Source organism: Cucumis melo, chromosome 1 (assembly GCF_025177605.1).
Source record: "Cucumis melo cultivar AY chromosome 1, USDA_Cmelo_AY_1.0, whole genome shotgun sequence".
NCBI classification, from domain to species: domain Eukaryota; kingdom Viridiplantae; phylum Streptophyta; class Magnoliopsida; order Cucurbitales; family Cucurbitaceae; genus Cucumis; species Cucumis melo.
This window is the reverse complement of record NC_066857.1, coordinates 738,334-753,390: the sequence shown is the minus strand read 5'-3', so window position 1 is coordinate 753,390 and position 15,057 is coordinate 738,334. Positions and strand designations below refer to the sequence as shown.

Below are 15,057 nucleotides of genomic sequence, written 5' to 3'. Positions count from 1 at the left end.
AGTGATGCGATAACACCAAAAACAATAAAGAAAAAAAGTAAATCAATCTCAAATAGAGTAATTTTGTGCTAAAAATAAAAATGAATACATCTTATGTCACATCTATCTTCGTTGATACACGTTAACTATACACAAAAAAACTCAAATATTTAAATAAACAAAAAAAGAGATTGTCCGGGACAAAAGGACGATAAAAGAAAGCCAAAATGAATGCATCCAATGTTTAAAAGAAAGAAAAAGAAAACCCATCTGAAGGTTGAGGCTTGACCAATGTCAGTCATAAGCTGAACATAGTAATGATCCTAATGACAAAGAAGACAATTGAGGCAACTAAGAAATGGGAGTAGTGGTGGAAATTCTTAGTGCTTTTTTTGATTTGATATTTTGTTGGGGCTGAGAGAGAGCTCACATAGATCTTGGAATATAGAGTAAAAATGGTAAAAAAAAAAAAGAGGGAGAAAATGTCATTTAGGTTTCTCTGTACAAGGAAGTGTGAAAATAGGGTTCTTCATAATGGGTGCTTTCTCCTTACTCAAAATAGAACCTACCTATCCTACTGCTTCATCACATTATTGGTGAAAATTAGGCATCACCAAAAGAAAACACTAGAAGCCAAGAAGCTACAATATTATACTACATTATATTAATATCTCCTTCAACACTTACCAATACCATATATAACACATCCAAATGATTGTCTTGTCAATGATTTGATTGGATTTGGCATCTAATCCACTTATTTCACTTTAGGACCTTACAATATTTTTACAATAATCAACACAGTGAATAATCAGCAGTCATATATGTCCAAATTCAGATTTAACTTTGTCATCTTTCATCACTTTCCCTTTTTTTCTTAATTAAGAATTCTTGATCACTGAAGCCAACGAAGTTGTCTTTTCTTGCTAAATAGGTCTACTTAGTAATAGTCTGAAATCTTAATCCTTCAGACTTCAAATAAATAATAGTAAGAAATGACATATGAGGTAGATAATCTAAAAACATGATTTTGAAAAGAAAAAAAAGTATATCTTTTATATATTATCACAATACAATAAGATGTTATTTGCAAAATTTGCAGATATGAATCATACGAATTGGAAAACAAATTTTGAAAATACACAATACCATGCATATTCCCTAAAATTAGTGAATGAATTCTTTAAAGAAAAAAAAAACTTGGTGAATGAGAAAATATAAAACATCATCTAAGTTATCTAGCGAACAGGCATCATCCACCGTTGTTTTAGCTTTTTTTTTTTTTCTGTTTTCAAGACATATAATGGTGTACCCTGTTAAAGTATAGTTGGAGGAGCATTAAGAGACCACTTATTCAGTTTGCCCTTTGGCTCTTGAGTCTTGAGAGAATGACCTCTCAAAACGACAAAGTTACCACTTGTTAATAGTAAAAAAATCCATAAACAGATTCTCTCTCACTCTGTCAACAACTCATGTAGGATCTAATATTTACATCCACTTAGTTGTGTCTACTTCAGAGAAAGAGATTTCTGTCTAACAATCTCATTCACCTTTAGATACCAACTGTTTAATCAGTTTCCTAATTCTACGATAAACTACCCAATCCATTTTTATCTAATTAGTTTTCAATGGATAATCACCACGCACCCGGTTTAGACTTGACAAATCACAGCAACTCTTCCCAAGATCCGGTCTAGCTTTGTATATTTAACACTGGCTTCATAGCGGGGGCTTGTGGATGTTGTAAAGTTCCTGAGGAAGGTGAATTTTTCTGTGGGTCTTTGTAAACAAATAAAGACTGAGAACTAATAGAATTCAATAGAGGCTGCCTAACTCACTACATGTTATTCCCATAGTTGATGAAGGATGAGGAGGATTAGTTCCATCTCTTATTCACTGCCCGTTTGCAGCCTTATGCTAGAATAAGTTGCTCCAAATTTGGGATGTTGGTTGATGTGTTCTTCATATAGTGTGATGGGGTTTTGTTTCAATGGGCATTAGAGCAAGAATCTCAAGGGGTTGAGTCAAGTCGTGAAATTTTCTAGGGATCCAGCTATTTTCTCATTTGCTTGATGTGCCTTTTCAAAGGACTTTGTAATGGTGATTTGATGCAAATCTATGCCTATTAGAGTATCTTTCCTTAAATCTCATTGGCTTGGTAGAGGATATATTTTTATCTGCCCTATTGTACGGCCTTTTTAAATAGAAGTTGTTTCCCATCCAAAAGGAAAAAGAAAAGTTTTACATTTCAGCAATACTCACATAGTAACGTGTCCAAATAGAAAAAGGTGTGGCGATTCCAATAATTAGGAAAGCTACTGAGACCAAAGTTTCCTTGCAACCTGTCCAAACATCTGCAAATTAGCAAGTGTTAGTGCAACCTCTGAAAATTCTAAATTTAGTATCGATCCAATGCTCGGATGGCTATTTGATTGAGACTTCAGCAAACAAATTTTTTAATTGTAAATCAATGACATAGTAAGTGACAATGAACGAGAAACAACAGCCCGGTGATACAAGCATGTAGCACTTGTTTTAATCCCTGTTCTGATAAATAATATAATAAAGAACACTTCTATCCTATTTCCAAAGCATAAGCTCCGGATATATCAACTCTTCATGAGTCCCCTGCACTCGCATATTGCCGCACATGACCTTGTTTAATCCCATTGAAATTTAAGTACCTGAAAGGGACAACGCAGCTGTGAGAAGAAATAAAAAAGTTTAACTACATCATCTCTATCTTGATTGAACCCATGAAACAGACACCTAACACCTAACGTGATGTCGTGATTGGAGAAAAATTTTACACATGATGTTTGGTTATAACTTATAAGTACTTAAAATAAGCATGATATGCTCACTATTTTGTCTTAAGAGAGAAAGAGGCAATAATATAAAAATGCAAGACCTTCTAGACTCTAGTTGAGTTAAGGTAGTCCGCAATTTATTTAAATGATCTTAGGTTTCCAATTTTTTTTGCAACTATTATGATTATATAACATTTTTACGTGTCTCAAATATTAAGTTGAGAAAGTCCCAGCAAATAGATAACGTGTAGCAAAATAAACTCAAGGAGTTTAAAATGATGGAAAATGTACATAAAACTCCTACTTCAAAATTTAGTCCATTCAGAAACAACTTTGGGAACCCCTTCTCCGGGAAAAGAAAAAAGGACACACTCTAAGTGGTCCCAAAGTTTTCACTCCATTTTCATTGCTTGAATAATTGTGCATTGTGTTCATATTCTCGAAATTATGATGGCACAAAATACTATTTAAATTTGACTATAAATTAACACTAGCATTGCAACTTTTCTGCCAATCGCCGTCAAGGATCAAGATGCTAGATTTCCTGGCTCTCAGTCTCCTTGGAAAATACTAGGACCAATGTATTATTCAAAATCAAAAGCACAAGAGGACAAATGAATAAAATAGAAAGTAATAAGAAAAACCCTACAAGTGAATGTCCTTGAGCACCATACATCTTCCCCACTCCCGCTCGGCTCATCAATTCAATCCCAAATTCTTCTTAAGATTTTATCAACCAAACAAACTCAAATGCTATGTGTGGGAGAAGCTAATCATATCGATTTAGTGTTCTTGATTATTTTGACCTTTCATTCCATAAACAGAAACCATTGCTGCGGACAAGTAACAACAATAAGAGCGAAAATCTACTGTATTGTGCAGATAGTGTGTCCTAGAACAAGCAAGACTCACAAAGTAACCACTAGCGATCTTGACAAGTTCGGCAGAAGGTACCATGAGACAGCTCGCAAAAAGCCCTAACATTAACAGTGAGGTGGGATGTCAGGCAGGAAGCTGCTGTCATGCTGTAAATTGGCAAAAATGATTGTACGCATCCCAATTCTCCCAAGCTCCTAGAGTACGAAAACAATAAAACACCGGTAAACGTAAGAAGAAACACAGATTTACAAATAATATCAAATGAATCACCTGAAAATTTTCTATTATTAATTTTACCTAGAGAAAAGGGAAATTGCATTTTCTTCATAGGAATAAATTGGAAATATGCATATCATATGTGAGAAAGATGTCAATACGGATTATGGAATACAGCCAAGAAGAACATAATGGCATGTCTAATAAAGATTTCAACTTTCAATTTTGTGCCAGTGAGTTATTGAAATTTTAGAAAAATGTTTCATAAGTTAAAGGTTTATTAAATATAAAATTGGAAGATCAAAGATTTATTAAGTATACACTTCAAAATTCAAACTTATAAGACACTTTTTAAAGTTCAGAGCTATCAAGTACAAGTATCTCTAAGAGTTTAAGGACGAAAACCTTAAGAGGCCGTTTGGGCAAGAACTATCTAAGACTATAATAACCACTTGTTATAGTAAATACTATTTTAAAAGTCTTCAATTGCTACATTAAACACTATTTCTAAGCCCACCTATTACTATTTTACTATTTGCTATTGTGTTTATTAAACTAAAATAGTTTACACACCAAACACATACTATTATAACCAAGGCTAAAATAATTTACACCCTAAATACAAACTATAATAGCATTCAACTGTAATGAATCATTCATTGCTTCAAACACCCCCTAAAAATTCAAGTAACAACAAATAAAATTTTACCTAAATAACTTTCCACATAAATTATTTTGACATCAATTTCCTCAAACTAAAAATTATGCATTGTAAATGTAACCAAAGTTACAAATTGGTTAGGCAAGGGATAATTGTGGTATATAAATGAGTACAATTATCTCTGTGAGACAGTTTGGTATTAACCAAAAGCAAAGGTATATGGGTTTTGTCCAAAGTGGACAATATGAGACAATTGTGAAGATATGTGGAAGGTAAGTTGTCCATAACAATACGCCAACTAGTTTCAGCCAATAACATATTCCGTAGTCATGGTGCAGGAAAATAGAATAGAAGAGGTCATTTCCTTTTCATCTACTTTCCACAAGTAACTACAAGAAAGCAAGCCAACATATCTATAATCAAGAACCGTCTATATACCTAAAATATCTTAGCTGTGAGAATTCTCTCCAATTTCTAATCAGATAATTGAACTATAGAACAACAAAACTTTTACGAGATTCCAAAACTGCAAGAACTTGTAAAGCGAAATTCACACCCAGTTAAGCATCAAATAGCCACGAAAAGAGGTAGGTGAAAATATTCGTGGCTAGCGGGTTTTAACGGAGGGAACCTGGAAGCAGCAGAGAAATGGCGGCCGGGCAGGCGGCGAGGAGCGGTGAGCGGCGGGCGCAGTTGAGGAGCCGATGAAGATAACCGGGAAGATGAAGAGCGGACAGTGGAAACTAGCGTCCGAGAAAGCGATCCAGATCGCCAAGCCATCGTCTTCTCCGATTCAACGCTGTGAATGTTGTAAGGACGGTAGCGGTGTTGGGGCTTTTCGAGGGTTTTAGTTTCTTGGCAATTCGGAGCCGTGCGATGTACGATAGTTACCCTGTGTCCTCAGTTTTCGTCCGTTGATTATTTCGTAGATTCTTTTCAATTATTTATTATTTATTTATTTTAAAAAAATGGTTTGTACTTTTTTTTTCAATTATTATTATTAGAATTTACATTACTCTTTTCAAATTTCAAGAGAGACTTTAATATCCAACCTTAGTTGTGATTTTTTTCTCCTAAACTTTTGAAATATTGGACGGTTATGAATTCAAACTATAAACTAATAATTTGTATCAAATTTAGATTATAAATTTTGAGGGTCGTACGGTTTAAACTCTATACTGATTCAAATCTAAACTTTGATAAATATATCAATTATCAATTAAAAATTTATATCATAATTTATTTGATAATATTGTGTGAGACTTATAACTTTATCGGTTTAAAGATCAATAAATGAATCAATTTAGACTTTCTAATATCAAGATTTATTTGAAAAGTGTTCACAAAAATTATATTTTTTAATTTTTATATAAATCGACATTCATGTAGGGAATTCATATGAATTAAAAATAATTGGGTAAAAATATAGGGAGTGAGATTAAAAGACAATAATTGGATACAATTATTACTTTAGGATTTACATAAATATTAATACAAAGTTGAGAATTTGAATCGATACAGTTATTGGTTTAGGGTTTAAATTGATATCACTCCTAATATTCAAGGGTATAACATAATTTGGTATTTGTCCATTTTTATAAGACATTCTAAAAACATAAAAAATTCGGGTAGATGAGCAATATTCACAAACCGACATCAATCGTGTACAATAATGTTGATGCTAGAAGTTCAACCTCTTAAAAAAACATCAACATTTTGTCTCTCATGCAATGTAGGCTGTAGTTTGGACTTTCGTTTGAGTTTAGAGATAATTTAAACGATTCCCATCCCACAATTGTTGTTAAAAAAGAAAAAAAGATATTTGGTTCTTAGAAAATAGAACAAAATTTACAACATAGTTATTAAACAAAGTCTTAATACTCAACCAAGAGTCGAGACTATAGATACCCTATCCTCTCTTGTTGTCGAAAACTCCTACCTTTCAAACAACAACATTTTGAGGGGTCATCCAAAAAAACAAAAAAGTCAAACTCCAACAAGTACCAAAAATAGATAGCTAAGTCTTTTACATGATCTCATGCTTCACTTCATATAATCTACGATGAACTATTTACAAAGCATATACAACTAATGTGTCGTTATTGTCGTCGTCGTCCCTAATGGAAAGTGACTCAAAAGGGGGCATTGAAAACGATTCATTCGTAATCCTTATTCTATTATTTATATCATCAAGCTGAGTTTGCAGAGTTGACAGTTTCAATGTTAGCTCAGCCTTTTCCCTTTCCCACTCTTCTTTCTCATCCTCATGTTCCTCTATGATTTCATCCAACCTTTCTGTTAGACGAATACACACATTTCTGATCAAGTCTAGTTCATTGGCATGTCTATCATCGGATGGTTCAGGTTCATCAGCCCAATGAAAGAAACCACATTGCTGGCAGTGTTCAGAACATAAAGATAAAGAAGTGAAGGTAAACTAAGCAGAGAGCATATGAATTTGTATATGCTTACTTGAGATAACTCCTTTGGACAGTTGTAGAATAACCTGAATGGATTTTTTTCTGTATGAGACATTCTTAGTTTTGCCGCCGCTCCACAGTAACATTCTAGATATGATTCCTCGTAAATTTCCGATGAAGACATTGTTTAACTATGGATCCTGAAATCAATCGACCAATCAAACCATACAAACGAGAAGAAAGTTAAAATTTCCTACAGCTCTGTATCATACAAGTAATGAAATTGTTGACCGTGAGAACAGACAATTCTCCAAAACTGATGTATTTTCCAGCTACTAATATTGTCTAGTGTTAGACATCAATCAAGGAGTCTCAACTTATAACTTGATTGCACTCTTTTGATAAAGTCGACAATCTAGGCTATTCAACAAAGTTGCACTACACGGCATTAGTCACTTTTCACAAGGTCCCTTTAAACAAACACTATCCTAATTCCTAACCAGTATCAGGAGGTCAAGAAAGATAGATAACTTGACCTTGAAATATTGTCAAAGTTTAAAATAAATGAGAGACAATTACAAAGAAAAAGATAGGATTATAAAACTATAAAACCATACAAGGACATGAAATGCTAAGTTAAGCTAAACCTGAAATAATCATTACCGTTACACCAACAAAAAGCTACAAAGCTTTTGCCTTTTCTTATCTTCCTCCATATTTTGCTAATCCCGGGCAAGGCTTTGCCCACCGCAAGACCAATTCTAAAAGACAACAAGAGTTTAAAATTATAGAATTATTTAACCTTAGGATCTTTAAAATAGACCCTGGAAGAAAAGTAGCCCTCGCCACCAAGATGCTAACACAAGCAACTACATGAATAACCGGTTTCTGAGAATTTCATTGGGTTATCGTTCATTTCCCCTCCTTACACCGTTCGATACGACATATTAGAAGCATCACCAATCATTATAGCCAAAATTATAGGATGTAAAGATGCTTGAAAAAGTGTAAACACAATGAGTTTGGGGCGAAAAAACAGAAGAATCCTAATCCAGGGATGGTGTGAACTAAGTCCTATATACAAGACCAAGACTTCTGACAATTTTTCGCTACAACAGAATTAAGAGTCTTCAAGTTTGAAGCTGTCTTCTGGGTAGTAATCCAAGAAGAATGCCAACAATAACTCATTCACGGCATTAATCCTAAAGAACCAAACAATTGGACATATTAAGAATTCAACATTTATACAACACGGATTCAACATTACATTAACAAAATCTGCTAACCATAATAAAAGCAATCGATATCATGGGATAAAACTAAAATCTCAAAGGAAAAAGGTTTTTCATTTTCTACCAGCAGTAAGCAAAGAATGAAATTCAATCCAAAACATTTTCAAAATCCCGACATTATACTGAAAATCTTCTTATTCCTTTTTTCACTCAATTGGCTAAACATAAAACGGAACATGTGAACTTCCAAAAGCCGTTTTCTTCATGATAGGAACCCCAATAAATTAATTATAAAAAAACCCCAAAACAATTATCGAATTGATAAAAAGGTTTTCTCAAAGCACAAGAAAGAAAAAAAACATTAAATTAAACAAACTCATGGACATTACAACGACACCTTTTTTAACTACCACAAATAAATAAAGAAAGCAATTACTAAAGAAAAAAAAAAAAAAACTTTGGTTCATCGTAGCATGTACCTAATTATTGCGCATTACTAAATCTTTCAAAGAAATCGAAACTTCTCAATGATATAGCAATGATCCGAAAATGTTAGAAGTTCAAATCTAAAATAGCAAAAGAGAAAACCTAGAAACACAAAACCATATCAAAAGGAGCATTACATTCTTTATTTTGTTGGCACTAATTTCCCAACCCACCAATGCAAAAGTTCTAGCCACATTTCTTTCAATTCATCGAAGAACGCATGGATCACACCGAATGATAAAATTCAAAGCAACGAAAATGAATAGATAGTTCTTGAGTGGATTGGAAAGAAATTACGAACAAATTCTGATCAATTCTCGAAATCGAATAGGAAAAGGGAACAGAGTGGAAAACCTAAAAGAGCGTGGTTGGTAAGTTGGAGCAATCGATTGAAGAAGCCAAGGAAGATCCTCGTTGCATTAATACAACAAACAATGAGTGTTTGTGAATGAAGAGATCGAGGAGTTTGAAGCTTATCGAGTGAAGACCAAACTACAAAAGCAATTCCTAAGATGATCGAAATCTTCTTTGTTTTGTAGTGTTTTCTTTTTGCTTTTTGCTTTTTTGCTTTTCTTGACAGTGACAACGACACTAACCTTATCCCTCAAGTTACTTATAAAATTTTATCAATAATTCATGGCAATGATTTGGTCACATTTCACATGTGAGTTTTTCTTTTTTCTATTTTTTTAATTTTAATATTCCAATCACAAACCAAGTAGTCGATCTGCTCTCGTTCGAGTTGCGGTTCAATTTTTAGGATGATCGTGAGTTTGAGAGTCAAATGTTAACATTCCGATAAGTTTAAAGGTTCAATTTTTACGATTGAAAGTTTATGAATGTAATTGTAATTATCATCGTACTTCAAAGTTTGTTTTTATAATTTGTCATTTTATTTGGAAATCTAGATAATGAAAAATAGGTTAATTTTGGAAAAGTAGATATCCATCCTCCTAAATGATTGTATTTGTTTTGAAATAATAATCTTTAAAGGTGTGTTGGGTCTAAGGAATTTGTAAGTAAGAGTAGAGAATTAAGGAGTTATGAATTCCATTCCTAGTTTAGTTTAAGGAGTTTGTGGGTCTCACATTAAAAACATCAATTTTATACCTTATCAACTTTTTACACTGTGGGTTCCAGGAGTTTACAACTTCGTAGACTTCATAATTACATGCTCCTGGTTGTTCAACTTCTTATTCCAAACACCCTGTAAGAATTTTTGTTAGATAATTGTGATTTGTGTGTCTTGGGAACGTTTTAAGATGATGTATTATATTAATGAAAAACAAATGAATCTAATGCAATAGTAGCACAAGCAACAACTAAAGAAACAAAACTGAAATAGAAATACACAGAAATTGGTGACCCAGTTTGTTGAAGTATCATTTATGTGTGCGGAAAGAATGTCCAACTAGTTCTTAAGAGATTGTTTAGAGCACTAAGTTGAATTATGAAGTCTAGAATTAATATGTTTTTCGAAGTTAGAACATTTGTGTCTAGGATTTCAAAGTTAAGTCTAAGTTATAAAGTTTATATTTGAGGTGCATGAGTTACTACGTTAGAAGTATCTGATGTAATTTTTTTTAAACTTAAGTTCGAATTTATGGTGACTGTTTTTGTTTGCTTATATTTTTGTTCAATCATTCAATTAGATAGTATTGTATGCATGTGTGTGTGATAGAATTCATAAAAACATGTTTGTTGTTTGGTTTAACCACTACTCGTTTAAAGTGATCCTCTTCGTGCCAAATAACCCTAAATTTCCAGAGATATGTTAATAGACTTTTTTCCTCTTCCTACAAACACGATTAGTTTATTTGTTTCAGTTGTATAGATTTTATTCCAATTAATTTATTGATGTCTTACTCGTTTCGGTACAACAATTATAAAGAAGGAGAATCGAATTTCCGACATTTAGATCGAAGGGTCACTCTAATTACTGTTGAACTATACTTAATTCTTACTATTTTTAATAATTATTGGGGGTGGATAACATAAAATAATTTTTTAATAGAACTAAAGATGAGAAGAGTAGATGTAATAAATTAAAATTTAAAGACGTAATATGTCCCATATAGGAACATAGATTTTGTTGCATTGAAAAAAGAAAAGAGAGAAGAGGGGGTGGTGGTGGTGGTGGCAGTGGCCGAGACATGGGGGATGGCGTTAAGGCAAATAAAAAGAGCATTCCACCGTCGAGGTGTCGGGGAAACACAGCATCCTATGAATTTAATCCACCAAATGTTTATATTTCATCCTTCATTGTTTTCTTTTTAATTTTCCTTCCATATATTTGTCACTTTATTCCGACCAAAGTTAAATTGATTTAAGACCATCAAAGCGTATTAAAAATGGATACACTCGAGTTGGAATATCATTCAATTGTAATAAGTTTGAATTGCGAATGTAATTACATTGTTTTTTCTATTATGAATTTTGTCAATTTTTTTTTATACTGTTACCATTACCTCTTTCTTTGAGGATATGACAATAACGGTAATGGTAACAAAAACAAAGATGTTAAAAAATGTAATTTTTTAATTATATCATTACAAAAAACGACAATCGTAATTATAACAATACGACATAATTTTCAGAAACAATTAGATTGAACACTTTTAATTCATCAATCAAATTATATTGTTTCACTACAGGTTTGGATACAGACTCCAAGTGTCGGTACAAAATTAATGAATTGAATTTGATTTTTCAGTACAACAATTATGAGATTGAGAGAATGAACCTTCTATATTTAGAGAGTAAAGTCATGTCAACCGCACAAGCTAAACTCATCATCGTGAAATTTGATGTTTCAATCCAATTTAAACGTCACAACATTAACAACTACTAGGGTATTTGGTGAACTGTAATAGGATGAGTTTATAATGTAACCTAATATAAAATTATATTTGGATTAAGTTTATTGGACCGAATTCGTAATACAAAAGGTTTTTAACCAAACTCTATGTTCTTTTTTTATTGTTGCGAAGCTTGGGGATGTTATTTTGATTCCATGCTCAAATGCTAATCTCTTTCGTTTTCTTATAAAATATCAAAAGAAAGGTATTGTTTTGGATAATCTTAGTGGAAGATGTTTGGAATAATAAGGGGAAGCAAGGAGGAGGCACTTGCATTTCAGAAACAGAGTACGGTGACAATAGCGCAATGGCAATGGCAATGGCTTCTGCTTCTGCTTCTGCTTCGGACATCGAAACCCACGGGCTTCTCGGGTCCGAAACATTTGACCAAAGAAAGCTCCGAAAACCCATAAAAATCCAAAACCAAAACCTCGAAACTCTCCAACCAAAAAAAGAAAAAGAAAAAGAAAAAGAAAAAGAAAGGAAAAAATTGATTTCCTCTTCCTCCACCACTCATTCCATTGTAACCGAAAGCCACAGTAATCTCCTGCTTCTCACTCACACATAAAACAAAGAGAAAGAGAGGCACTAAAAAAGAAACAAAAAGCTTCCGTTTTTTTCTCCCACTGATCTTCTTCACTCTGGTTATTTTTCAAGCAAAACCTTCTCATTAATGGCGGAAAATCAATCCTTTGCTGGGGACCACCTCCGACCAACAACAGCTACTACTTTCTCTCAGCTTCTGTTTTCCCCACACCATGATGATGATGATGATAATGATGTTGATGTTGATAAAAATCATCATCAAATCTTTGATTACTCTGTTTCTTCTTCTTCTTCTTCTTTCGCCATTGATAACCCACCCAAGATGCTCTGTTTCGGTACCAAAGAAGAAGACCAAGAACATCCACAGCTGGGTTTTAAATCTCGTCAAAGATCAGCCCACGCATGCAGTGATTCCTCTTCAAATTCTTCTGGGAATGGCCTTAAATTTGAATTCGTAAATACAAAAATTGAATCTTTTTAACTAATTTCCTTTGTTTTTCTTGTTTGTTTGTTTATTTCTTTTATATTGTAAGTTGAACTGTTGGTATTTGTAGAAATTGAAAAGGAGAAATGGGTCAAACCCAGAAACGGCAGCCATTAAAGAAGCTTCGAAAAAGACCAAGCCTGAAGCTCCCTGTTCTGCTGGACATGCAAAGGTTTATTTTTGCCATAACTTTCATCATCATCTTCTTCTTCTTCTTCTTTTTACTCTATTTCTGAAATGGGTTTTGTTTTGTTTGTTTTATTTTAGAGGAAGGAGAAATTAGGAGAAAGAATCACAGCATTACAACAATTGGTTTCACCCTTTGGAAAGGTCGTAAAAATAACAGAACATCTAATTTTGATTCTTCCAATTATTTTGAGAATTTGATATGAATTTTGTTGGATGTTAATGATTTTTTTTTTTTTAAAAAAACAGACAGATACAGCATCAGTACTTCACGAGGCAATGGGTTACATCAAATTTCTACATGAACAAGTTCAAGTCTTGTGCAGCCCTTACTTGCAAAAAAGTCAGCTGCTTTCTTCTCAATCAGCCACTGTAAGAACTTTCTGACTAAAAAAACGAACCTTTATTATTATTATTATTATTATTTATTAAAAAAAGAAACCCTTTTGTTTTCTTTATAAGGGAAAAGAAAATGGGGAAACAGAGGGAGATCTGAAAAGCAGAGGATTGTGTTTGATTCCAGTGGATTGCAGTTTGCATTTGGCTAATTGTACAGTAGCAGATTTTTGGTCTCCAGCCATGGCTATGGGGAAGAAGTTTTGAGAAGAAGAAGAGAGGAAATGGATGGTTGGATTTTGAAGTTTGATGTGTACAAAGAACTGAAGAAGAGGGTTTGGGTTTGTTGTCTTGGGGTACTGTCTTTTTTTTGACTTGTAACTTTTGACTAAAAAATGAATCAGTAAGTATAGCAGAAGATGTGTGAAGAAGATGTAAATCGAACACTTTTTCTTCTTCTTCTTCTTTTTTCTTTTTTGTTTGATGGGAAAGAAATAGATGTTAAAAGCTGTTAGCTTTCTTTTGTACTTTCTTTTGTTTTTTGTTTGTTCTTTTTCCTGCTTTTAGGGGTTTCAGTTGTTAAAACTTGTTATTTGGATCATTGGTTAAGCCACACTTCTGCCTTTTGGGTTTTGTTTGTTTGAGAAGAATAGGGAATGACCTTAATTTTACTTTTTACTTTCCTAACGTTGTTTACAGTTGGTAAAAAATAACGAAGAATGGTCCTCTGTCATTGTTAGACTGTGTTAATTATTCATATCTTCCCTCCCGGTGGTTCAAAAATCCTACGCCTCTTCCTTCTTCGTCGTGTTTGTGTTTGTGCTTGTGCTCCACCTTCATCCCTTGCTCTAGCGTTTGTTCTAACACATCAAGGCTCTTCCTCTCTTACTCCCTCACTCTCGCTCTCGTTCTCCCTTGCGATTAGACGCGCTCGTGCCTGTGCTCTAAACCTTCACAACTGGTACGTGGATACTAACAAAATGTTAGTGCTCTAACAACGTTTAAGGGTCATTTTTCATATTAACCATCCAAAACAAAATTTAAGTAATATGTTCTAAATTTTAGATCTAATCCTAACTTATTAGGAATAGAAAACGAACGTCATATCCATAAGAGAAAAAGTTATACGTCCATCTCACCTTCCCATATATATACTTCATTATAACTTCATATGATGTAAATTTGGGAGATGAGATCTCAAACTTAGAAGTTTTGATTTCTCTTTCATAATATATAATTCTTTTGGGAAACGTTTGACAACCAACATGTAATTGAAATAGGGTTAATTATCCATCGTTTGGATGCATCAATAATTGAAGATGTTTATTATCCCTATTTAACATTTCTCATCTCGTTATCTGCGTCACTCTCATATTTTCCACATTTCTTAATTACTTTCTTCGGTAATAATTATCAACTCAACTCTTCAAAAATAACTACAACCACCACCTAGGCATCAACACCCTTTTTCTTTGTTTTGCATCTTCTCTCTTCCTAAATCACAAATTTATTGTTGTTGTCATGTGAAGGTTAGATGCGTTTTTTTTTAACCAAAATTTGGTTGGGGTCAACAATAAAACAAATGAGAGATTCAATTGAGACATTTTTGTAGCTCTTAGTCTTTTTATGGAAGTATAGAATAATGTAATCAAATTCTTTTCTTAGATCAATTCAATATAGTCCTTTAGATATAGTAAATTCAATTAGATCATGCATTTGATTTTAGACAAAGACTTAGAATATAATAAACAGTTCAAACCCATAAAATAAACAATATGTAATAGATTGTCCAAATATTTGAATAAAAATAAAGTTTGGAAGTTGAGTAGTTGAAAAAGTTGACAAAAATCTCAAGAAATTTTTTTTAATGAAATTATCAATGTCAACAAATATTCTTAAGAACTATGAAACCTATATAAATTTTTTTTACAACATTGCATGTTCAAATTTGTATTATTAATTTT

At 33.0% G+C, this 15,057-nt stretch overlaps 3 protein-coding genes across 8 annotated transcripts; 1 reads left to right on the top strand and 2 right to left on the bottom strand.

Moving 5' to 3' along the window:
- Positions 1 to 2,376: 2,376 nt before the first annotated feature.
- On the bottom strand, positions 2,377 to 5,420 carry LOC103495285 (uncharacterized). 2 transcript variants are annotated; one of them, XM_008456786.3, is made up of 3 exons: positions 5,177 to 5,420; positions 3,744 to 3,862; positions 2,377 to 2,663 (listed from the first exon to the last, which is right to left on the bottom strand). In XM_008456786.3, exons 1-3 carry the CDS (start codon positions 5,323 to 5,325, stop codon positions 2,656 to 2,658), a joined length of 276 nt encoding a protein of 91 aa, XP_008455008.1. In that variant the 5' UTR covers positions 5,326 to 5,420; the 3' UTR covers positions 2,377 to 2,655. The 2 variants fall into 2 exon arrangements, with proteins under 2 accessions (XP_008455008.1, XP_008455007.1); XM_008456785.3 differs by lacking the exon at positions 2,377 to 2,663 and having other exon boundaries at positions 3,350 to 3,862.
- A 936-nt stretch (positions 5,421 to 6,356) lies between these two features.
- Positions 6,357 to 9,248, bottom strand: LOC103495284 (uncharacterized). 5 transcript variants are annotated; one of them, XR_007820165.1, is made up of 4 exons: positions 9,038 to 9,248; positions 7,629 to 8,167; positions 7,018 to 7,165; positions 6,357 to 6,940 (listed from the first exon to the last, which is right to left on the bottom strand). XR_007820165.1 is itself a non-coding variant. In XM_008456781.3 (3 exons), the coding sequence occupies exons 2-3, from the start codon at positions 7,147 to 7,149 to the stop codon at positions 6,617 to 6,619; spliced, it is 456 nt and encodes a 151-aa protein (XP_008455003.1). In that variant the 5' UTR covers positions 7,150 to 7,165; positions 9,038 to 9,241; the 3' UTR covers positions 6,357 to 6,616. The 5 variants fall into 5 exon arrangements, 3 of the variants coding, with proteins under 3 accessions (XP_008455003.1, XP_008455006.1, XP_016901682.1); XR_007820166.1 differs by having other exon boundaries at positions 7,629 to 7,726; positions 9,038 to 9,238; XM_008456781.3 differs by lacking the exon at positions 7,629 to 8,167 and having other exon boundaries at positions 9,038 to 9,241.
- Positions 9,249 to 11,831: 2,583 nt separating this feature from the next.
- On the top strand, positions 11,832 to 13,620 carry LOC103495283 (transcription factor bHLH113). The gene is made up of 5 exons (XM_008456780.3): positions 11,832 to 12,541; positions 12,642 to 12,743; positions 12,839 to 12,901; positions 13,007 to 13,129; positions 13,220 to 13,620. Exons 1-5 carry the CDS (start codon positions 12,215 to 12,217, stop codon positions 13,358 to 13,360), a joined length of 756 nt encoding a protein of 251 aa, XP_008455002.1. The 5' UTR covers positions 11,832 to 12,214; the 3' UTR covers positions 13,361 to 13,620.
- Positions 13,621 to 15,057: the final 1,437 nt, after the last annotated feature.